This window comes from Lolium rigidum, chromosome 4 (assembly GCF_022539505.1).
Source record: "Lolium rigidum isolate FL_2022 chromosome 4, APGP_CSIRO_Lrig_0.1, whole genome shotgun sequence".
Lineage (NCBI taxonomy): Eukaryota > Viridiplantae > Streptophyta > Magnoliopsida > Poales > Poaceae > Lolium > Lolium rigidum.
The window spans coordinates 255304648-255329986 of NC_061511.1; the positions used below are offsets into that span (position 1 = coordinate 255304648).

Genomic DNA, 25339 nt, shown 5'->3' on the forward strand with positions numbered 1-25339 from the left:
GCCTAAACCTTGTATCGAGAGGGAATACTTCTCATGCATCCAAAATACTTGAGCCAACCACTATGCCATTTGTGTCCACCATACCTACCTATACTACATGGTATTTTCCCGCCATTCCAAAGTAAATTGCTTGAGTGCTACCTTTAAAATTCCATCATTTACCTTTGCAATATATAGCTCATGGGACAAATAGCTTAAAAACTATTGTGGTATTGAATATGTAATTATGCACTTTATCTCTTATTAAGTTGCTTGTTGTGCGATAACCATGTTTACTGGGGAACGCCATCAACTCATTGTTGAATTTCATGTGAGTTGCTATGCATGTTCATCTTGTCTGAAGTAAGGGCGGTTTTCACAATCAAATGGTTTGAGTATGCATATTGTTAGAGAAGAACATTGGGCCGCTAACTAAAGCCATGAATCATGGTGGAAGTTTCAGTTTGGACATAAAACCTCAATCTCTTATGAGAATATTAACTGTTGTTGAATGCTTAAGCATTAAAAGAGGAGTCCATTATCTCGTTGTCTATGTTGTCCCGGTATGGGTGTCTAAGTTGAAGAATGATCAAAAGCGAGAAATCCAATGCGAACTTTCTCCTTAGACCCTTGTACGAGCGGCATAGAGGTACCCCTTTGTGACACTTGGTTGAAACATATGTCATGCAATGATGATCGAGTGTTAACCCAAGCTAATTAGGACAAGGTGCGGGCACTATTGGTACACTATGCATGAGGCTTGCAACTTATAAGATATAATTTACATGATGCATATGCTTTATTACTACCGTTGACAAAATTGTTTCATGTTTTCAAAATCAAAGCTCTAGCACAAATATAGCAATCGATGCTTTTCCTCTATGAGGACCATTCTTTTACTTTCAATGTTGAGTCAGTTCACCTATTTCTCTCCACCTCAAGAAGCAAACACTTGTGTGAACTGTGCATTGATTCCGACATACTTGCTTATTGCACTTATTATATTACTCTATGTTGACAATATCCATGAGATATACATGTTACAAGTTGAAAGCAACCGCTGAAACTTAATCTTCTTTTGTGTTGCTTCAATACCTTTACTTTGAATTATTGCTTTATGAGTTAACTCTTATGCAAGACTTATTGATGCTTGTCTTGAAGTGATATTCATGAAAAGTCTTTGCTTTATGATTCAATTGTTTACTCATGTCATACACATTGTTTTGATCGCTGCATTCACTACATATGCTTTACAAATAGTATGATCAAGTTTATGATGGCATGTCACTCCGTAAATTATCTTTGTTATCGTTTTACTCGCTCGGGACGAGCGAGAACTAAGCTTAGGGATGCCGATACGTCTCCAACGTATCGATAATTTCTTGTGTTCCATGCCACATTATTGATGTTATCTACATGTTTTATGCACACTTTATGTCATATTCGTGCATTTTCCGGAACTAACCTATTAACAAGATGCCGAAGTGCCGATTCTGTTGTTCTCGCTGTTTTTGGTTTCGTAAATCCTAGTAAAGAAATATTCTCGGAATTGGACGAAATAAAAGCCCATAGGCCTATTTTTCCACGAAGCTTCCGGAAGTCCGAAGACGAAACAAAGTGGGGCCACGGGGAGCCAAACCCTAGGGCGGCGCGGCCCCCTTGGCCGCGCCGCCCTGTCATCTGGGGCCCCTGTGCCCCCTCTCGACTTGCCCTTCCGTCTACTTAAAGCCTCCGTGACGAAACCTCCAGTACCGAGAGCCACGATACGGAAAACCTTCCAGAGACGCCGTCACCGCCGATCCCATCTCGGGGATCCGAGGAGATCGCCTCCGGCACCCTGCCGGAGAGGGGAATCATCTCCGGGAGGACTCTACACCGCCATGGTCGCCTCCGGAGTGATGAGTGAGTAGTCTACCCCTGGACTATGGGTCCATAGCAGTAGCTAGATGGTTGTCTTCTCCCCATTGTGCTATCACTGTCGGATCTTGTGAGCTGCCTATCATGATCAAGATCATCTATATGTAATTCTATATGTTGCGTTTGTTGGGATCCGATGAATAGAGAATACTTGTTATGTTGATTATCAAAGTTATGCTTATGTGTTGTTTATGATCTTGCATGCTCTCCGTTACTAGTAGATGCTCTGGCCAAGTAGATGCTTGTAACTCCAAGAGGGAGTACTTATGCTCGATAGTGGGTTCATGCCTGCATTGACACCAGGACGAGTGATGAGAAAGTTCTAAGGTTGTGTTGTGTCTGTTGCCACTAGGGATAAAACATTGATGCTATGTCTAAGGATGTAGTTGTTGATTACATTACGCACCATACTTAATGCAATTGTCCGTTGCTTTGCAACTTAATACTGGAGGGGTTCGGATGATAACCTCGAAGGTGGACTTTTTAGGCATAGATGCGGTTGGATGGCGGTCTATGTACTTTGTCGTAATGCCCAATTAAATCTCACTATACTCATCATGATATGTATGTGCATTGTCATGCTCTCTTTATTTGTCAATTGCCCAACTGTAATTTGTTCACCCAACATGTCTGTTCGTCTTATGGGAGAGACACCTCTAGTGAACTGTGGACCCCGGTCCAATTCTCTTTACTTGAAATACAATCTACTGCAATACTTGTTTTTACTTGTTTTCTCTGCAAACAATCATCTTCCACACAATACGGTTAATCCTTTGTTACGGCAAGCCGGTGAGATTGACAACCTCACTTTGTTTCGTTGGGGCAAAGTACTTTGGTTGTGTTGTGCAGGTTCCACGTTGGCGCCGGAATCTCCGGTGTTGCGCCGCACTACATCCCGCCGCCATCAACCTTCAACGTGCTTCTTGGCTCCTCCTGGTTCGATAAACCTTGGTTTCTTTCTGAGGGAAAACTTGCTGCTGTGCTCATCATACCTTCCTCTTGGGGTTGCCCAACGAACGTGTGAAATACACGCCATCACTGCCCAAGCCCTAGATGCGATGGAGGACACTGCCTTTCCAATCATCACCATCACCCCCGCCCCCGCCTCCCTGGCCTTGGCCGAGACGAAGAAGAGCTGACGGTGCAATACCAAGAAGCGCGTCGGCCGGCGACTCGAGTACCAAGTAACGGTTTGTCAAAGCCAAAGCCACTCGAGAGAAAGAGGCGGAGCTCATCCTAGGCCTTTAGGCCAAGGCCAATGTCGACGCCAAAGCCACCCAAGCTGTTATCATGATCAAGCAAGAGGCAATCAACACCACCGTGGCCGAGGCTTGTGTTGTCGTTGGCGCCTCTTCGACGAGCTCGGTCTCATCCGCGAGCTCATGACCAACACTTTGACTGATGGAGCTGCCTCACGTTGCCAAGCACGCTCGCGCACCGTCCAGACTAGGTAGCTCCCATTCAATGTCGACGGAGATTTTATCCATGTCAGACAACCCGGTAATGTCTTCCCACAACCTCAGCCGTACTCATGCGGCTGACGACTCAATGCTAGAGATGGCAAGAGGCCACAGACGATCTCCGCCACCAACATGCCTACGCCCCACCAACTGTTTGAAAAAATGGCAGGCCTGGCGCCGACCCTGTATGATTGCAACATGTCATTTATCCGCCCATTTTCATGTCAAAATGTCTTGTAATGTGCAATATTGTGTAGGCCTACTTCAAGGACAAGGACGATCTCATCTTGAACAACATGATCAATGAGACCGACCCTATGTACCATGAACAAGATACCCAACAAGATGGGTTCTATATTGATGGAGAGCCACTGTTTTCCGGGCCTGTGGATGATGATGTCGTCCGACATGCCACGTCATAAAAGAAGAAAATCCAATGGACCAGAGCATACACAGTCATGGAGGAAAATTTGATTTGTGAGGCTTATATGGAGGTTGGACAAGATCCATTTTGTGGTTCCGAGTGAAAAGGAAGGGACGTATTGGAGGAGGGTTGGAAAATACTTTCATGAGCATAGAAAATTTGAGACCTAGAATTTTGGGAGTGATCGGAATGACGTATCTCTTCAAAAAGAGATGATCAGTAGATTCTGTGGTGCATATGAGCATGTGAAGGATGGACTCGTGAGTGGCATCAACATGAAAGACTTGGTGAAACCTAGGGTGTCAAGGTGGGATCCCGGCGGGATGTCATTTTGTACTATGTAGTTCAAATTTTGATGTCAAAATTTGTACTAAAAAAGTCAAATTATACTACAAGTGGGACAAAAGTGGGATCCCACTTGACACCCTTAGTGAAACCTCATCTATTCTATATTTGTGAATATGCCTTGCACATGTGACTACATTTAATAGATTTCATCCAAATGTGTAGATGCTCCAAGCCTTCAAGCTTTGGATTACTTCAATTCAAAATGTGTACAAGTGGGAAAGAAGCCGTGCTTCCTACAAAAGAAAGGTTCTAGAAGGCTTGGAAAAAACATGGCAACGAATCATCGCTCATCGATGTTGAAGAGGGTGGCCCAAGCACGGGTGACCGTGCATTTCAGCCAAGGGTCTCAAGGCCACGAAGCAAAGATCTAAAGCGTGACGCTTCATCACTTGCACAAGAGACATTGAAGGGGTTGATCAGCGAGAAGAAGGAGGCTAATGCCAGTAGAAATGAGATGAGGGATCGACAAAAAAGATGAACATATGGTAAGCTTTCTTGAGCTACCAAAAAAAATCTTGAGATGCAAGAAAGAGCTATTAAAGTCGAAGAGAGCAATACCCAGTCAAGGACCAAGGAAGCAGAGGCCGAATTCGTCGTCAAGGAGAATCGAATCATGATAGCCGACTCGAACATCATGGATCCGGTTAAAGTGCTTGGTTTTTTCTGAATATGTTCAAAGTGCTTGGTTCGATAAGAAGAAAATGGTTATCTGAGCGTGATGCATGATCTCACATATGTATCTTTTAAACTTTGGTTCGTTACAATGGCTTATGAACTCCACGAGTGGCTAATTAATGAGAATATATTAGCTATTAATTTTTTTTGGGTGATATTTCCATCCATGTATGTGGTATGCCAATTGGATGAATAGGAAAAGGGGGCATAATAAAAAGGGGGCTAGCTGAGAACTAACTTGGTGCTCAGTTAAGTTTTACAATATTTAATTTACATCTTGATTCGTGCTAGTCATGAGTTACAAAGTAAGTTCCAACGAAAATTTGATTACATCAATAAAATTAGTTCTCAGTCGAGTAAAAAATCACACCCATATTAAAATGGCCAGCCTGAATCAAAATGCTCCATTTCCTATCACCCATCCGATGCAAACAAATAAAACGGACATTTGGTGTCTAAAGTAAAATACTACTCCTACGTATACTCTAGATCAGAATTCTAGCGGAGGCACCAACCTGAGCTGACACAGGCCGGTGGTGGTGGTGGTGGTGGTGGTGGTTTATCATTACTACTGCCTTGTCGATTACGGCGGCCACGCACTGCCGTGAGTGACGGTGGGTGGGACGCGGGCCAAACAAAGCACCGTCGTCACGTGACTTCCGGCACTGGGACGATGGTCGGTCGCTCCTCGCTCGGATAGCGAAAGCAAAAGCGTCCGGGAGCACAGAATCGCGCGCACCACGCAGCGGCAGTGACGGCGGCAGGTCGCCGAGATGGCGGCGGCGGCGGACGCGACCACGGCCATGACCATCGACTTCCTCCGCGCGCGCCTCCTCTCCGAGCGCTCCGTCTCCCGCGCCGCCAAGGACCGCGCCGACCAGCTCGCCAACCGGGTACGTGCGCGCTGCGCTCTCCCCCCCCTCCCGCGCGCGCCGCGCATTTCGGCGCGCCATTCCCGGATTGACTGCCCCGTCGCTGCAGGTCGCGGAGCTGGAGGAGCTGCTCCGGGCGGTGACGGCCCAGCGGCGGAAGGCGGAGCGGGCCGCCGCGGACGTGCTCGCCATCCTCGACTCGCAGGGCTTCGGCCGCTTCTCCGACGCCGCGGATTCCGGCTCCGACGACAACGGCGCTGGTGGCCCCGAGGCCGCCGAGCGCGGGACTGGCGGCGATGCCCGCGGGGAAGCGGAGGATGCGCTGTCGGGCTCGGAGCTGGGAGGCCTGGCCGGGGCGCCTCAGCCCGGCCCCGGGGGGCTGTCGTGGAAGGGCCGCGCCGCGAGCCCTGACTCGGACCGGCGGCAGCCGCATCACAAGGCTAGGCAGCTCAGGCAGCGGCACGGCCATAGCCACAGGAGGAGCAGCTACTTCCGCTCGCTCGCCGCGGATTCCTCGCCCAAGTACCAGCCGGGGCAGTCGTGCCGGAAGATCAAGAGGAAGGAGCCGAGGTACATTGCTGAAACTATCTGCTTACTGTTTGCCTATATATAGCTCTGCGTTGCGCATCTAACATGCTGTAATCATACTGTTTGTAATATTAGCAGGTTGCAGACTGAAGATGAGGATGGCAAGGACAATGCCGCCGAGGGTCTGGAGATGGAGAAGGAAACATCAGACTGTACTGTCTGCACCGACGAGCAGCATGATTTGGATGGTGGTGAGGCGAGCCAAGATGGGCGAGGTTCTTCTTCTGGTGATGGGAGAGTTCAGGATGGCAACGAGAGGTACACCGTGGAGTATGAGAAGGACGGGGAGATGGAGAGGGTGCTCGAGAAGCAGGCTGAGCTGATTGGGCAGTATGAGGCAGAGGAAAACGCTCAGAGGGAGTGGGAGAAGAAATTCAGCGGAACCCGGGATTCAACTTCGGTACGTGCTGCCATTTTCAGTTAACAAAGCCCTTCCGTTTGATGCAATGGTTATTGTGCTAGTTGTACCATATTTAAAGATTTGCCTTACATTTTGATGCCGTTTCATAAAGATATATAATCTGTGTTAAGAACTTGAGATGGTGGATTTTGTGGTTTCAACAACGGGTTGATTTGAGCATTTGATTGACCCGGTAGTCATGTCAAATTGCTTGTTGGAATAGCAGACTGCAATTTACCATGCTTGCCCTTTTACTACTATGAAACCTGCGTATTAATCTGTTCTGGAATGATTGTTCTACTCGTAACATGAAACACTTTCTGTCAATTAAACCAAACAATTTGCTTTTACTTATTTCAGTTGCTGAATAGAAAACTTAAAGAGCTTCTGTTTTTGTTGTTTGACTTGTATTTCTGCATTTCAACTTCCAGGATGATGTTGACCGGGACAATAAGTTAAACCAGAATGAAAAGGCTTGGGAGCTGAGGGGCAGAGCTGGTCAGGTTATGACTAAAGACGTAGTTCCTGAAGAGGCACAGTCAAGAGGTAAAGATCTGTTTGGAATCAACAGTCCCTCGGAATGTTTGTTGAATGGTTCTGTCTCTGGCTTGTCATCAAATGTTCCAGAAGTAAAGGCTACTGGGAAGTGCAAACAATCTGGTAATGATTTTGGGTGGGCTACTCCAGTAGTTGCTTCAGTCAATAGTGAATTGCATGCCAGGAAGGATGAGCTGGTACATAGAAGTTACACTGAAATTATTGATGGGAGTGGGTGTAGTAATCTTGGAAGATCTGCTTCTTCGCCACAAAAAGGCTATACTAGCATCCCAATTACAGGACATAATAAAGGTCAAGGAGATGGAAATTCAGATAGTGGTTCAAGCTACCATGCGAATGCTCGCCCTTATGAGCACTACATAACTACACCATCAGTTGGAAGCCCTTTAAGCGATACTCCTAAAAGTAAAATGTCTGAATGGAGTTCGTCATGCTTTCATAACCATACTGATAACCAGATTGACATGCAGCCGCATCAACTCTCAAGTGATGATATTGGAGGTGTCCTAGATGCCCTTCAACATGCCAAGATGTCCCTCCGAGAAAAGCTGAGCAGGGCAAGTCCACCCAGACAGGACATGTTGGCACTTCCAGCACCGGAGGATCACTACATAGAGGATGATTTGCAATTCAATGACACACAACTTTCACTTTGCATGTCTCTTAGCCAGGAAATATTGGCACTGCCAGTGTCAGGAGGCTACCTAAGCAGGATCAGTTTACCAGGTGATGATGCAAAAATACCAGTTAGCTCTTCTGGTTTGTTTCGGTTGCCAACAGACTCGTTTCCCCAAAACGAGGTGTGCTCTACTGATGGCTATGGCTCAGAGTTCAGTTTGGTATCAAGTCAGCAGACCATATTTTCAAGAAACCCTGCTAGTCATATGATGTCAACTTCATCTCTTTACCAGCATGGTTCTAGTATCTCACCAAATCCATATCATGATCCTCACAGTTCAATGTTATTGTCAAAGTCTGCAAAAGGGGGTGCTTCTTTCATCCCACAAATTCGAAGGTCTAGCAACGATACAGGAAGAGGAATGCCTTCTTGAGATGCAGGTATGCTTACCTAGCATGGCAGTGCTTACAATTAGTAGCTGTAGCAGCTATGCATGATTAGGGTCCCAATAGTCTTTAAGCTAGAAGCTGTTTGTTGCATCGTAATGGTTTGATAATGATGTGTTATGTCGTATTGCTATCCAAGAAGAAAATGTGTTCATAAGCAGCCTTGGCTTCTCTCTTATGCCCTCATGAGGTATTACAAATTGTTTGTTTGATGTCAGCGAAGGTAAAGTTGACATGGCAAATTTATCCTATAAATGAAGTCTTCGCCCGTTGGTAAGCAAACTGTTTTTTTATAAAGAAAATATATTAATACCAAATTAAGGGAATATATTAATATCAAGATGATATCTATTACAATACACCTAAACTCTACAACAACATAATGATCGGAGTAAGTCTAGGCATTAAAGATGCATACAACCAAAAAACAAAGATAACCAAAAGAAGAAAAAAAAAGCAAAGACCTTGCCGAAGCAATAAGAGACTCGTAGCCGTAGCACCACCAATGATGACGACACCTCGAGAGCATAGAAGTTTCTCAAAAAATGGCGCCTCTAAGAAGGAACCACTGCACAAACACCTTCGTCATCTGGTCTATCCAGCAAGGTCATCTGGTCTAGCCAGCAAGGTCAGATCCTAGGTTTTCACCATGCAAAAGGTCCAATCTACAGACAAGACAATCCCTTTAACAAGGAAATGACTATGGATTCACCATTGGCAGGTACAAACCACTGAAGGTCAAACCTAGGATTTTCACCCCGAAATATGAGATACAGAGGTGTAGCACCGCAAAGAACCCTCCCAAGGACACCACCCCCTCTTGTGGAGAACACTGCTGCAAAACGCCGATAGTCCGACACTTTTGTAATGCAAACATTTGTAGATATGTTTTTTGAAATCGGAAATTTGTTTAAATTCAAAATTTGTTCAGATTCGAAAAATGGTTCAAATTCAAACATTTTTTAAATTCAAACAATTCTGAAAATTGAAAAGGTAATAAAACATAAATAAAACATAAAAGGGAGGAAGTAAAACTAAGAAAACCGCAAAAAGCCAACTAGAAACCACAGAAAATCAAAGAGGGCAAGAAACTAGGGGAGAAATTGTCCGCACATATATAGGGTTTGCCGAATAGAAGAATGTATAAGAGTAACTTTTTCAGAAAAAGAACTCAAGCATACGGGCCGAAACTAAGGTTGGCCAATTTGTAATCTTTTTTTAGAGGAATTTGTAATCTTTTTATGCGCTGAGAAATGAAGGCGTCCACGGCTACGCCGGCCCACCGTCAATGCTTATGCCTTAAGTTTCCTACACGCCTCATCTTTTCATCCGATCCCCATTCCGGGGAAGCTAAGATCTGAAATTCTCGCCATCCCCCCTGGTGCTCGATGGATCTCAACATCCTTGATCTCATCTGACCTGAGGATGGAAGGAGATCCGATGGCCGTGGCGCTGCCCGCGGACGCCCTCGCGGAAATCCTCCGCCGCCTCCCGCTGCGCAGCCTCGCCACCGCACGGTGCGTGTGCAAGGCGTGGCGCGCCATCGTCGACGGCCGCCGGCTGCTACTCCCGGAGCTCCTGCCGCACTCGGTGCGCGGGATCTTCCTCATGTATAGTGATCGCGATTATCCGGCTTTCCTCTCTCACCCCTCCATGGAGCCGGATATCTTTGGCAAGCTCAACTTCCTTCGGCTGCCAGGCCAGTGGAACAGAGCCTACATCCTGAGTCACTGTAATGGACTCCTGCTTTACAAAGACATGCAAGGGCTCCACGTGGCCAACCCCGCGACACAGTGGCGGGCAAGCTTGCCCCCGCCCCCGCCCCCGCTCCCAGGGAGGTTCCACAAGCCGCCACACCTTGTGTTTGATCCCGCCGAGTCACTGCACTACGAGGTCTTGATCGTTCCTGAAAGCCCTTTCATAGAGGAGAGGGCCGAACCATCCAAGGAGTGGCCAGCATCAGTATGGCCTCTGTGTGCCTTCTCATCACGCACGGGTCAGTGGGAAGAGAGGGCTTTTGTCCGGGAAGGCGAGGCCGCAGGGATGGCTTCTGACAAGGTATTGCAGGGGTCCAATGCATTCGGTCAGAACTGCAGCGCTTATTGGCAGGGTGCATTATTTGTGCAGTGCAATGGTGGCTTCACCGTTATGAGGTAAGCACCATATGATCCACTTGTGTTACTGCAATGCTGATTATTTCTTAATCCAGTGCTCATATAGTCACATGTATATATTTGTATAATATGACCTTGAAACAACTTGTATTTGCGAGTTCATGCTTCCATGTGTAGTTCTATCTATATCTTATTTCTTCCACCATGCTTTTCCGCTTAAAAGACTAAGCAATTCCACCAATTCTCGAATATGGTATTATTGATGATTTATTATTTTGCAGAATATCCTTGTCAAATAATAAGTATCGGGTAATTAAAATGCCAACAGATATTGGGGAGTCTGAATACGAGGATGTTTATCTAGGACGATCAAAGGAAGGGTTATGTTGTGCATTATTTCATGATTGGTACAAGCTTCGTGTTTGGATCCTTGACGATTCATGTGGTACCATAGAGTGGGTGCTGAAGTATCACATTGACATTTACAATAGTGTCTCACCTGTAACGAGTGTTTTTGGTGAGAATGACGAAGAGGGACCCTGGATTTTAGAAGATGCTGACAGTGGTGAACACTATGGTCAACAAAATTTACAAGATGTTAACAACGATGAAGATGACAACAAGAATGCACTTGTGAAGAGTAAAGTCGAATGGGATTCGGACAACGATAATATGGTTGACAGTGAATCTGAGGGTGTACAGAGCTTCTTTGGATACGTTGGTGTCATTGGATTTCATCCTTACAAAGATGTCATATTCTTGAATCTTTCGATTGAGAGAGCTGCGGCCTATCATCTGAATACCTCCAGGGTTCAGCTTTTGGGTAAAGTATACCCAGATGATTGTTATAGTAATGCGGCATACATAAAATCCTCTTTCCCATACACACCATGTTTGGTAGCAGATTCCCCAGAAAACAAACTAGAAGACAATGTCGAAGGCTAGCTAGATAGCTTGTTTGTTTCAAATAGTTGGAATTCTGTTATTTAATGTCTGCTAGTTTGCCAACACAAACTTATTTATAGCATGATTTACCAAAGGACATGTAAGCAGTGCTATGCTATGTATCCATATGTCATTCAAGCAGGCCAAGTTATCTTTATAGAAGGAAGAAAACAATTACAAGAAGCAGGCCAGGTAGGGTGGGCTTATAGCTGTGGAATTCTTTTAACATTCTATTGGATCATAGTCAGATTTCTGAAGTTCATTATTTTTGTTCTTTCAATAGCCTTCTTGTCTGCCTGTGAATTTTACAAGTATAGTGGCGTCCACTTCCCTACATTTCTTTCTTGGATCTACCAGTCCACACTCCACAGGCGTGCCTTACAATTACAAGAAATCCAAAACCATTTGCTAACAAATGGCTTGGATTGGACACACTCCCGTCCACTTACAACTCCTACACATCTACACAAGAATATCTACTCTCTCGCTCCCATGCTTCTCCCTCCAAAGAACGCCTGCTCCCAAACCCTGCTGTGTTTGGTTGCAATGAATTGGGCTCTGAATTGAATTGGCAATGGAAAACCAAATCAACCGATTCAATTCAATACCACAAATGTTGTTTGGATGCGCGTGGTATTCAGCTATAGAATCAAAAGATCAATGGAATTCTAAATCTTGTTTGGATGCACATTGTGTGGAATTGCAAAATTTCAATTTGAATCAGCACTGGCTGGCGAGCCCGAGATTCTTCTGACGGCGGCGGGCAGGGAGAAGCGCCAGACTGCCGGCGAGGGATGCACGAGATCCGCGTTGGGACAGGGGGAAGGGCTGGAGCTGCGGCCGCGTGGGGCTGCCGACGGCGCGGGTGGAGCAACGACGGCGAGGGGGTGTCCGTGTCGTGGTGCCGGGAGGCCGGAGATGCGAGGGCCCCGGCCGACCACGCGAGGGGAGCCGGGCGATGCGCCACCTCCTGCTCGGGGAGGAGCTCCTCTCGCGTGAGCTGGCCTGTTCGGGGGCGAGGAGGCAGCGGCGGCAGAGCTCAGGGCCGAGGAGGCGGCGGCGGAGCTCGGGGGCGAGGAGGTGGAGGCGGCGGAGCTCGGGGGGGCGAGGAGGCGGCGGCGGAGCTCGGGGGGGCGAGGAGGAGGCGGCGGAGCTCGGGGGGCGAGGAGGAGGCGGCGGCAGAGCTCGGGGCGAGGAGGAGGCCTGCGGGACGGAGCGAAGCGTTATGCTTCAATTCAGAGCCAATACGGAGGTCCTGACCTCTGAATTGGGGAAGGGATAAGTTACACACGCGCGGGGGTGAGCTCGGAATTGGGCCCGAATTCCAAGATCCAATTCCGAGCACAACCAAACAACAGAATTGGCCTTTTTGGCCCTCAATTCCAATTCCGAGCCCCAATTCCGCGCAACCAAACAGGGGGTAAACGTGATCACAGGTTTCTGACAGACATCAAACAACAAAGGAAACTGCTGCTCAAACGAATTTTCTCCCAGCCACACATCTTTCCAAAACCAAACCAAATTACTGTTACTCAACTTTACCTTTCTGCCAGCCAAATAAATATCTTTCACTTTCAACAATGACTTCCAACAAGATGAATCATTGAATCTTACTTTCACGTTCGCTGCATTTTTATATTTTAAATATTTCATTTTCACAATTTGTTTCCACATGTCATTCTCGTGTCTAGCTTCCACCACCACTTCACCTAAAGGCTGATAGTCTGCTTCCTAAGGTCCTTCTTAACCCCCAGACCACCCTTAGCTTTAGCTTTACATACTCTCCTTCACTTTACCATATAGTACTTTTTTTTTACTTATATTGTGCCAGAAGAAATGCATCATTAGTCATTTTTTTTTCAAATAAAAGTTTTGGAAACCAGTCAGGCAAGATTGTAGCAAGGTCAATCTTCCACCGGAAGATGCACTATCGCATATCCAGGTTGCAAGTTTCTTAATCATCTTAGCATTCACAAAACCCCAATCTATATTTTTCAGATTAGCAAAAGTCACCGGCACCCCCAGGTATTTCACATGCAAAGTCCCAACTTGACAGTTAAACACACTGGCATATAAAGCCGTAACCTCATTATCCCCATTAACTACAAACATCTCACTTTTCATAAAGTTTATCTTAAGTCCCAACATCAGCTAAAACACATAAAGCAATAACTTCACATTAATAGCTTTCTCAATATCATGTTCAAAACATAGAATTGTATCATTGGTGTATTGTAAAATCGCAACACCATTAGGAATCAATCAGCACCCAAACCAACAACAGACCATTTTTTTCAGCGTTCAACACCATTTTTGTTAAGCATTTCTCCATCCATATTAAAAAGCGTGTGCGACAACGGATCACCTTGTCTCACCCCTTTAGCACTTTGAAAATACGGTCCCACTTCATCATTAGTTTTCACAGATACCGTCCCATTATGATAAAAATTAAGCAACCAACTACACCAACCATAAAAAAAGCCCCTCTCTTTATGACATTGAAGCAAAGAAGTTCCAATTAACTTTATCATACGCCTTTTCGAAATCCAATTTCAACACCACCCCAACTTTTTCTTTACATGTGTATGATGAATAATCTCATGTAAAGCCATAATATCATTAGTTATGTTTCTTTTCTTTATGGCCGCATTTTGTTTTACACTAAAAGTATGGGAGAAAATGGATCAACCTTGAAGATAAAGTTTTTGTGATCAACTTATAAAGGAATCTTAACAAAATAATGGGACGAAAATGTTGAATTTTATTGGCCCATTAATCTTAGGATGCAAGGTAATAACACTGTAGTTTAGTCTATGAACATCAAATTGATCAGCATGGAATTTGTTGAACAGATGCATTATATCAGGCATCACTATCTCCCAGCAATGCTAGAAGAACTCAATGGGAATATTACCGGGTCTTGGCGCTTTATTCAGTTTCGTAGAAAAAAGAGCATTGTTCATTTCATCCACAGTAAAATACCTAGTTAACTTTATATTATCCTCTCTACCTATTTTTTCATGTTGTTCCCAAAGATCATCTAATATAGTAAACAAATTCCCAGGTGCTGGTCCAAACAGATCTTTATAATTCTCTGTCGCATGTGCAAGTAAATTTGTTGTTCCTTCAATGACAACATCATCTTTATTTAAAGATTGCATGTTATGTTTCCTCCTTTTACCTTTCGCCATTCTATGAAAAAACAAAGTGTTATTGTCACCTTAAAGCAACCATTTTTCATTTGACCTTCGATGCCAATATAACTCCTCACTTGCATACATCTCCATCAACATACTACGAATATCACTTTTTCTCTTTAATTGCATCAAAGTCCTCCATTTATTCTTTGGACTCCACTCTACCAATTCTTCCTGTAACTACTTTTTCGATTTTTACATATGACCAAATATATTTGCACCCCACCCTTCAAAATGTCTCTTGAATCTTTTCAATTTAATATTTATAATATCAGTAGGATCTGGATAATAGATATCTTTGTCCCAAATAGATTATATATTTTCCAAGAAATTCTTATTTTTAAACCAACCAACATCAAACCTGAATACATTCTACCATCTCCCAATAGTACCACACTTAGTATCCAAAATGAGCATATTATGATCAGAATACTCTCTCGCATTTTTTCTCATCGACAATAAAGGAAAAATATTCTCCCAGGAAGAAGACATTAAAATTCTATCAAACTTCACAAGAGTAGGCGGATTTTGATTATTGGACCACGTATAAATACCGCCAGACATATAAATCTACCCCAAGTTTAACGTGTGAATAATTATATTAAAGACATCCGAAGAATGGAGCAAACTTGTCAACTTATTTTTTTCACCACAATGTCTAATAATGTCGATATTCGCTCCCAACAATACGTGGCAGGTTCACATTATTACACCAAGCCGAGGGTTCAGCAAGAAACTCCTCTTTTAGCTCCTTTGCCATGTCCATAAACCACTAACAAAGCCTATTGACAATTATTTTCTCATCCCACAAATTAAACTGTACACTATGTTTGCCAACTTTGGCAAGTTATGTATATGGTTATATGCTCGTACTCGAGGGGTGGTTCTAACTTCGTACAGCTTAATTACTCTCAGTAAGGCCGAACACTCCACTACATTAGGCGGGAAATGGCTTTGTACCAAGGTAATTGACATGGCAAAGGTGTGCCTTGTCGTGTGTTTTATGAAGACAATTGTTTGCCGTGTGTTTCTGTCTTCGTACAGCTTAATTACTCTCAAGATGGCCTAACACTTCACTACATCTCACAAGCACTGGCGTAGCTATGTACAAGTCAGGGGGCCACCGCCCCCCCCCCCCCAAGCTTTGTTAGTATTTGAAGTAAATCGTCCAATTTGACGGGACAGCCGCATGCTCTGCCGCTCTCCATCACTTAGGCCTTGTTTGGTACTAGTGTTTTAGTGGAGATTAGTGGGTATAATACTCTAGAGTATTGGGTGAATCACTTTTGTCACCCAATCCCCACAAAACCCCAACCCCAATCCACTAGGTAAAGGTAGAGTATTGGGGATTGAAAAAATTATACTAAAATTTAGGGAAAAGTGGGAATAAGTGGGGATTAAACTCGCTCATACTCTACCATCAAACATGTATTGGAGATAAGTGGGGATTTGAAATTTGGAGCGAATTATCCCCGCTAATTTCCACTAAAACTCTAGTACCAAACAAGCCTTTAGTTGGCTAGGCAACGAAGCGACAAAGCAGTTCGCCTCTGTCCCCAACCAGATCAGGTCAGGCACATAATCCCTGGATCAAGAATATTTATGATTCCCGGTTCCAAGAACTTCAACCACTCGATCTTTCCATTTGTCAAGTTCAACTCGTCCATGCACATAACAAACGGAAGCTCGAGGTAAAACAACCGTAGACTACAGGAGATGGCTTTGGATAGCACTGAACTCCCGACCTAGCTGAGACCAGGGCATCAACGTGTCAATGTCTACTCCAAACTAAATGGCACTGATCAAATACACTAGTTGGGCTCCGTAAACTTGGAGCTGAGCTACGGTAGAAAACATTTTGGCTAGCTAGCTCTATGCAACTACTTCTACTCTTTTTAAATATAAGGCTATGAGCCCAATTTTATATATAAAGCCCCAACAAACCACACAAGAGTCAGATATAACACACCCAAGATCTCGACAAGTCTGCACGACAAGCCTGCCTAGGCCAACACACATGTCCACACGGAGGTCTCGCATAGATACATCATAGCAAATGCCCTGGAGCGGGTCGAATAAAGTAACAACATAAGTAGTCTTTAATGGCGCCGGGTACCCTCCAGCTCTACTCCTCGCGTGCAGCAGTCGTACCGCCTTGAGCGCCTCCTCCAGCAGCGTTCTGTCCCTCCGTCTGACCAGTACCCTCCAAGACTGCATGTGAAGCATCATATGGTAGAAGGCGTCAGTCGGATTGTTAATCAGCTTTCCTTCAATAGTTAGTTTATTCCTAATATTCCAAAGAGACCAAGACATGGCCGCAAAGGTGAACCAAACTAAACTACGAAGAGGGCCTGAAATGCCCTGAGCTAGCGCAATGAAATCCCCTATCCCGTCCGGGTTCCATTCACAATGCAACAGTTCCCTAACTCCCGCCCACATGAATCCCGCCATGTGGCAAGTGAAGAAGATGTGGTTGCAGTCTTCCACCTCTACGCACAAGGAGCATCGGCCATTGGACGGGTCATGCCGCTTGGCCACCTGCTCAGATGATGGCAGCTTGCCCCGAATAAGCTGCCATAGGAACACCTTGATTTTTGGTGGCACCCGTGCCCGCCAAACATCTCTAAAGTGTGACACCGACGCCCCCTGCGACATGCCGTAGTAAACTGATTTAGCCGAGAACACCCCGGAGGGTTCCAAGGATCAGGAAACTACATCGTGTTGGTCATCAGTGGGTAAGTCCTGTATCTCGTGACAGAGGTTGTCCCACTCGACCGTCTCCGCCAGGCTGAATTGCCTCCTAAAGCGGATGCGCCACGCTCCCGACGTGCCGCCCCTGACCCTAGCTGCATCAACCGTAATGAAAGGTTGATCACAACAGCTGTATAGCCTAGGGAACCTGGCCCGAAGGGGGCCGGATCCAGACCACCAATCGAGCCAAAAATAGGTCATTTTCCCATTCCGGACCTTGTGCCTTGCTCCCAGTTTGAAATACCATTTGATCTTGTGAATGGCGTTCGAGAACTGGGAGCCCCTAACCGGCACCTCCTTATCGAACAAGTCCCTATCCCCTAGGTACTTCGCGCATATCAAATCAGCCCACAGCCCTTCTGCGTTCTGATAGAGCTTCCATATCCATTTGAGCATCAGCGTGATGTTCATAAGCTTGGTGTTGAGGATACCCAAACCCCCCACCTCTTTCGGCTTACAGACCGTAGCCCAATAACCATATGGCATTTGCGCTTGTTTCCCACTCCTTCCCAAAAGAAGCGGGATCTCGGTCTGTCCATGGCCAGGTGGGTCGTGTCATGGAGCAAGTAGATGCCCATAGCGAACATAGGTAGGCTGGACAAACAAGAGTTAGTCAGCTCAAGGCGCCCGGCCGCGGCCAAAAAAAGGCCTTGCTAGGGGTCAACCCTATGTCCCACCTTCTCGGGGAGGAAGCACCAATCCGCTACCCTTAGCGGGCGATCGCTCACTGGCAGTCCCAAATATTTCATTGGCAACGAGCCAAGCTTGCAGTTGAGCACGTCAGCTGCTCTATGCTTCTCCTCGTCATTGACCCCTGTCACAAAAACCTCACTCTTGTCGAAGTTGATTTTCAGCCCCGACATGTTCTCGAAGCAAAGTAAGAGAAACTTGAGGTTAGTGATCCCCAGATCCGACGGCTGGATCAACACCATCGTGTCGTCCGCGTATTGCAAATGTGTCACCCCCCTGGATCAAGTACGGCACCACCCTTCAATGTGTCCGGCCTCGATGGCCCTAGACAACATAGCTGCCAGACCGTTGACCATGAAATCGAAGAGGATGGGAGAGAGTGGGTCACCCTGACGCATGATGACCCACAAGTATAGGGGATCGCAACAGTCTTCGCGGGAAGTAAAACCCAATTTATTGATTCGACACAAGGGGAGACAAAGAATACTTGAAAGCCTTAACAGCGGAGTTGTCAATTCAGCTGCACCTGGAAACAGACTTGCTCGCAAGACTTTATCAGTAGTAACAGTTTTATAGCAGTAGTGAAATAACAGTAGCAGTGTAACAAAGACAGTAGTAGTGATTATAGTAAACAACAGGATCAAAATACTGTAGGCACAGGGATGGATGAACGGGCGTTGCATGGATGAGAGAAACTCATGCAACAATCAAGATAGGGCATTTGCAGATAATAATAAAACGGTATCCAAGTACTAATCAATCAATAGGCATGTGTTCCATATTTAGTCGTACATGCTCGCAATGAGAAACTTGCACAACATCTTTTGTCCTACCAGCCGGTGGCAGCCGGGCCTCTAGGGAATCTCTCGGAAATTAAGGTACTCCTTTTAATAGAGCACCGGAGCAAAGCATTAACACTCCGTGAACACATGTGATCCTCATATCACCGCCTTCCCCTCCGGTTGTCCCAATTTCGTCACTTTGGGGCCTCGGGTTCCGGACGGCGACATGTGTATACAACTTGCGGGTAAGATCATAAAGCAATGAATATCATCATGAATTGATAACATGTTCAGATCTGAGATCATGGCACTCGGGCCCTAGTGACAAGCATTAAGCATAACAAGTTGCAACAATATCATAAAAGTACCAATTACGGATACTAGGCACTATGCCCTAACAATCTTATGCTATTACATGACCAATCTCATCCAATCCCTACCATCCCCTTCAGCCTACAGGGGGGAATTACTCACACATGGATGGGGGAAACATGGCTGGTCGATGGAGAGGCGTTGGTGGTGATGATGGCGATGATCTCCTCCAATTCCCCGTCCCGGCGAGGTGCCAGAACGGAGTTTCTGGTCCCGAGACGGAGTTTCGTGATGGCGACGGTGTTCTGGATGGTTTCTAGCGACTTCGACTTCCCGTCTCGCGTTTTTAGATCGAAACCCTTAAATAGTCCAGAGGGGGGCGTCAGAGGCTGGCCGAGGTGGCCTCACCATAGGGCGGCGCGCCCCCCTCCTAGGCCGCGCCGGCCCATGGTGTCGGGGCCGTGGGCCCCCCTGGCATGCCCTTCTGGCTCCGTGAATCTTCTGGAAAAATAAGCCCTTTGATATAAATTCCGGGGATTTTCCTGAAAGTTGAGTTTCTGCACAAAAACGAGACACCGGGGCAATTCCTGCTGAAAACAGCGTTAGTCCGTGTTAGTTGTATCCAAAATACACAAATTAGAGGCAAAACAATAGCAAAAGTGTTCGGGAAAGTAGATACGTTTTGGACGTATCAACTCCCCCAAGCTTAGCTTATTGCTTGTCCTCAAGCAATTCAGATTAACAAGCGAGTGCGATAAAAGAACTTTCACGAACACATTTGTTCATATGATGTAGATATTCTAATGATATGGACAAGTACTTAGGCAATTCATAATAAGATACATGCAAATAAAATCATCTAATAGCTATGTCAATCATGGAAAAGGTACCAACAAATTAATAATAAGCATCATGAATCATGTCTATCAGCAGGATTGCAATGTTCATAAAAGGATATGATAAAGTGGTATCTCGCTTGCCCGTATTTGTATATCAAAACATAAATGCTCGGGCACCTTTGAAGTTCATGGAAAGAGTGGAAGTAGAGATTATCAAAGATAAAAGCATCAAAGTTATACCACAATTAATCACATTTTGGGACAAGCATGTTATACTAAGAATGACAGTTGTGCTCTCAAGAAAGTGCCCAAAGAAAGGATGGTGACTCAACATAAAAAGTAAAAGATTGGCCCTTCGCAGAGGGAAGCAGGGATTAACATGTGCTAGAGTTTTTTCATTTTTCTAACGATAGAAGTAAAATGGTTTTGAGAGGTGTTTGTTGTTGTCAACGAATGATAGTGGGCACTCTAACTACCTCATCAATCAGACTTCCAAGAGCGGCTCCCATGAAGGACGTTATCTCTACCAGCAAGGTAATCATCCCTCTTCTCTTTTGTTTACACATGTATTTTAGTTTTCATTATGGATGACACTCCCCCCAACCTTTGCTTACACAAGCCATGGCTAACCGAATCCTCGGGTGCCTTCCAACATTCTCATACCATGGAGGAGTGTCTATTTGCAATTTAAGTTGCTTATCGATAAATCGGGGCAAAGCATGTGAAGAGAATTATTGATGAAAGTTAATTAATTGGGTGCAGGAACCCCGTTGCCGGCTCTTTTTGCAAAATTATTGGATAAGCGGATGTGCCACTAGTCCATTGGTGAAAGTCCGTCGAGGAGTAAATGACAAGATTGAAAGATAAACACCACATACTTCCTCATGAGCTATAAAACATTAACACAAATTGAGAAGCATTTTGAAGGTTTTAAAGGTAGCACATGAGAATTTACTTGGAATGGTTTGAAATGCCATGCATAGGTATTTATGGTGGACACTCACGGAATAACTTGGTTTTCGGGGGTTGGAAGCACGAGCAGCGTTCTGCTCGGTACAAGTGAAGGCTAGCAATAGGCTGGGAAGCGACAATCAAGAGAGCGATGCTTGTCATAATCATGCTTGCGACAAAATAAATTAACGGAGGCATAAAAGTGATACAAGAACTACGAGGCAAAGTAAATCATCGAGGCTTAATTGACTTTTGTTCGAGTCATATGCATGCGTGAGCATGTGCCAAGTTGATTCAAGTGAATTATTCAGAGGAGGATACCACAATGTCATATCTATCTATGAATAAAGCAATGCAAGCAAATATTTATGACATGCTACTCATATTAATAAATTGGAGCTAAACATGAGAGATCATGAACTACTAGACTTTCTTGAATAACATATACCTCACATGAAACAACTAAGCATGCTCACATGGATGAGTATATGTACAAAAATGAAAACAAATAGAGTTCATACCAGCCTCTCACCACAGTCGGATTGTCGTAGATCGTCATTATTGCCTTTCACTTGTGTAGCTTGAATAATATGGAATGAAAACCAAGCTCCAACCACCGAAGACCGCTGAACTCCATAATGAACTTTACAAAACTAAAGAAGAACAGCAAATATTTTTGGTGTTTTCGAATTGGAAACAAGAACAAAAGGAAACAAGCAAACAAAGCAAAATCTTTTTGGATTTTCTTATAGCAAACCAACGATAGCAAATAAAGCAAAATAAAAGCAAGAAACCAAAATAAGCAAATGGTGAAGAGAAACAACAGAAATATTTTTGGTCTTTTTGTGTTTTAGGAAAGAAACAAAGCAAAAACAAGAAAATAAGCAAAAACAAGAAAATGAAAACTAGAAGAGTCACATAAACACAAAGCAGCAGGAATTCCTCAAACTTGACAGCAGTATAGTAATCGATTTTTAAGAAATTCGTCCGCTGCCCAGCTCGAAAAGTGTTCAACTAATGAAAGTTAGATAACAACCTGGGGAACATGCACAAAAATTGGCTTCGCAAAACAACGTTCTGGCTGTTTTTGAGAATTTTTTTTGGTATCAGTCCAGAATCTGTTTTCAATCAGCATCTCCCCAAATATCATCTCCCTCTTATTAGAAAACCACTTAAAGAAACTAAACAAGTATATACAAGTATCCAGCAACTATAATATGCAAAGAATGAGTGATGCTGGTATACCTCCCCCCAAGTTTAGGCTTTTGGCCTAAGTGGAGATCAATCCCATGGTGCCCATGAAGTGGCACCTCCGTAGTACGACGAAGATGGATCCTGTTCCGGGTATGTCTTTGGAAGACGCACCGGGATACGTGACGGTGTACTCGTAAGAGGGCTCGGCGTCCTCGGAGTCATGCTGCTTGGTGGAAGCCATGTATCTTCAGTTGCTCATCCACCTCCTCCTTAGAGCGCGACCACGGTTTCCTGTGAATGCTGAACAAATACGGCTGCGGCAAAGGGATTTCCCTCTCATCCCCGTCGGTAAACAACATTCTATAGACAATATTATCTAAACTAGAGTCAGTTGTAACAAATTGGTGACTCTTCATAGCAGCAATATCAAGCCTTATAGGAGTTAATTTCACATCAGTAGGGTCAAGAGGAAGATTTAAATATGCCAAAATGCGTGATGCAACAATTCCCCCAAAAATAGGCCCCTTGTTAGAAAAACGGCGAGCAACAAGAGCACCAAGATGATAAGGTGTCTCTCCAGTGAGTGCAGCAACTAGGAAAGCAAGATGATAACTAGAAATATTGCTAGTGTTCTCCCTACCAAGAATGCTAGTAGCAAGATAATAAGCGAAATATTTAATGGCGGGGAGTTGAATTTTTCTTATCTTGCCGCGCTGAATGGTGCGGCAATCATCATTGGTAACTCCTCGATAGAGCTCCAGCAAAGCCTTGGGATTGTTCTCAATCTTCTTCGCTGTACCTACAGGGGCAATATCCAATTGATGTCTACGAGAGCTTCTATTCTTGTAGACAGTGTTGGGCCTCCAAGAGCAGAGGTTTGTAGAACAGCAGCAAATTTCCCTTAAGTGGATCACCCAAGGTTTATCGAACTCAGGGAGGAAGAGGTCAAAGATATCCCTCTCAAGCAACCCCGCAATCACGATACAAGAAGTCTCTTGTGTCCCCAACACACCTAATACACTTGTCGGATGTATAGGTGCACTAGTTCGGCGAAGAGATAGTGAAATACAAGTAGTATGGATGTATATGAGTGGTAATAGCAATCTGAATAAAATATGGCAGCGAGTAAACATGCAACAGAACAGTAGATAAACGGAGATTCGATGTTTGGAAACAAGGCCTAGGGATCATACTTTCACTAGTGGACACTCTCAACATTGATCGCATAATAAATAACTCTTTCTCTTATGTGCTACATACACTCTTTTGTTGGATGATGAACACATTGCGTAGGATTACACGAACCCTCAATGCCGGAGTTAACAAGCTCCACAATTAAATGTTCATATTTAAATAACCTTAGAGCATAATAGATCATTGCAAGATAAACCAAGAACTAACATAGTGCACACACTTGTCCACATTACACTATGAAGGAGGAATAGATCACATCAATACTATCATAATGATAATTAACTCCACAATCTACAAGAGATCATGATCATAGCCTACGACAAGAACCACACGGTGCACACACTAGTCACCTTTACACCACGTAGGAGGAATAGACTACTTTAATAACATCACATGAGTAGCACATAAACTAGTAGCGATACAAAGCTCATCATATGGATCTCAATCATGCAAGGCAATTCACGAGATCATTGTATTGGAGTACAGAGAGAGAGATTAACCACATAGCTACGGTAGAGCCCTCAGCCCCAGGGGTGAATTACTCCCTCCTCATCATGGAGGCAGCGATGGCGGTGAAGATGGCGATGGAGCCGGCGGTGTAGATGGCTCCGGGGCAATTCCCGCCCGGCGGGGTGCTGGAGCAGAGAGTTCTGTCCCCGAGGTGGAGTTTCGCGATGGTGGCGGCGCCCCTAGAGTCTTTACGGAGTTTCGTCAAGAGTTACGGTGTTTTTAGGTCGAAAGGGATTTAATAGGCGAAGAGGCGGCGCGAGGGGGCACATGGGGGCTCCCCACCACGAGGCCGGCGCGGGCCCGAGCCAGGCCGCGCCGCCCTATGGTGTGGTGGCCCTCTGGCCCCTCTCCAGACTCTTCTTCGGTGTTCGGAGCCTTCAGGGAAAAATAGGAGGTTTGGTCTTCGTTTCGTCGAATTCCGAGAATATTGCCCGAACAGCCTTTACGGAACCAAAAACGGCGAGAAAACAGAAGCGGCACTTGTGGCATCTTGTTAATAGGTTAGTTCCGGAAAACGCATAAAAACATCATAAAGTGCAAGCAAAACATGTAAGTATTGTCATAAAACAAGCATGGAACATCAGAAATTATGGATACGTTGGAGACGTATCAAGCATCCCCAAGCTTAGTTCCTACTCGTCCTCGAGTAGGTAAACGATAAAAGATAATTTCTGAGGTGACATGCTACCAACATAATCTTAATCATACTATTGTAAAGCATATGAGATGAATGCAGCGATTCAAAACAATATTAATGCAATGAGTAAACAATTGAATCATATAGCAAAGACTTTTCATGAATAGTACTTTCAAGACAAGTATCAATAAGTCTTGCATAAGAGCTACTCATAAAGCAATAAATTCAAAGTAAAGACATTGAAGCAACACAATGGAAGATTAAGTTTCAGCGATTGCTTTCAACTTGTAACATGTATATCTCATGGATAATTGTCAATGCAAAGCAATATAACAAGTATAATATGCAAGTATGTAAGAATCAATGCATAGTTAATCACCAGTGTTTGCTTCTATGATAGAGAAATGGGTAAAGCTGACTCAACATAAAAGTAAAAGAATGGCCCTTCGCGAGAGGAAGCATTGATTGCTATATTTGTGCTAGAGCTTTGGTTTTGAAAGCAAGAAAACAATTTTGTCAACGGTAGTAATAAAGCATATGAGTTATGTAAATTATATCTTACAAGTTGCAAGCCTCATGCATAGTATACTAATAGTGCCCGCACCTTGTCCTAATTAGCTTGGACTACCGGATCATCGCAATACACATGTTTTAACCAAGTGTCACAATGGGGTACCTCCATGCCGCATGTACAAAGGTCTAAGGAGAAAGCTCGCATTTTGGATTTCTCGCTTTTGATTATTCTCAACTTAGACATCCATCACAGGGACAACATGGACAACATATAATGGACTCCTCTTTAATGCATAAGCATGTGGCAACAACTATTATTCTCATATGAGATTGAGGATATATGTTCAAAACTGAAACTTCCACCATGAATCATGGCTTTAGTTAGCGGCCCAATGTTCTTCTCTAACAATATGCATGCTCCAAC

At 44.6% G+C, this 25339-nt stretch overlaps 1 protein-coding gene across 1 annotated transcript; it reads left to right on the forward strand.

Annotated features, from left to right (window-relative positions):
* Positions 1 to 5576: 5576 nt before the first annotated feature.
* On the forward strand, positions 5577 to 11483 carry LOC124650293. The gene is made up of 5 exons (XM_047189840.1): positions 5577 to 5696; positions 5785 to 6245; positions 6342 to 6663; positions 7095 to 8280; positions 10682 to 11483. The coding sequence occupies exons 1-4, from the start codon at positions 5577 to 5579 to the stop codon at positions 8271 to 8273; spliced, it is 2082 nt and encodes a 693-aa protein (XP_047045796.1). The 3' UTR covers positions 8274 to 8280; positions 10682 to 11483.
* Positions 11484 to 25339: the final 13856 nt, after the last annotated feature.

Excerpts from the sequence above, each read along its gene's own strand:
- LOC124650293 (XM_047189840.1), top strand. The coding sequence starts at position 5,577 with ATGGCGGCGGCGGCGGACGCGACCACGGCCATGACCATCGACTTCCTC. Across the intron at positions 6,246-6,341 it reads ATCAAGAGGAAGGAGCCGAG|GTTGCAGACTGAAGATGAGG; the intron begins GTACATTGCTGA and ends TAATATTAGCAG. Across the intron at positions 6,664-7,094 it reads GAACCCGGGATTCAACTTCG|GATGATGTTGACCGGGACAA; the intron begins GTACGTGCTGCC and ends TTCAACTTCCAG.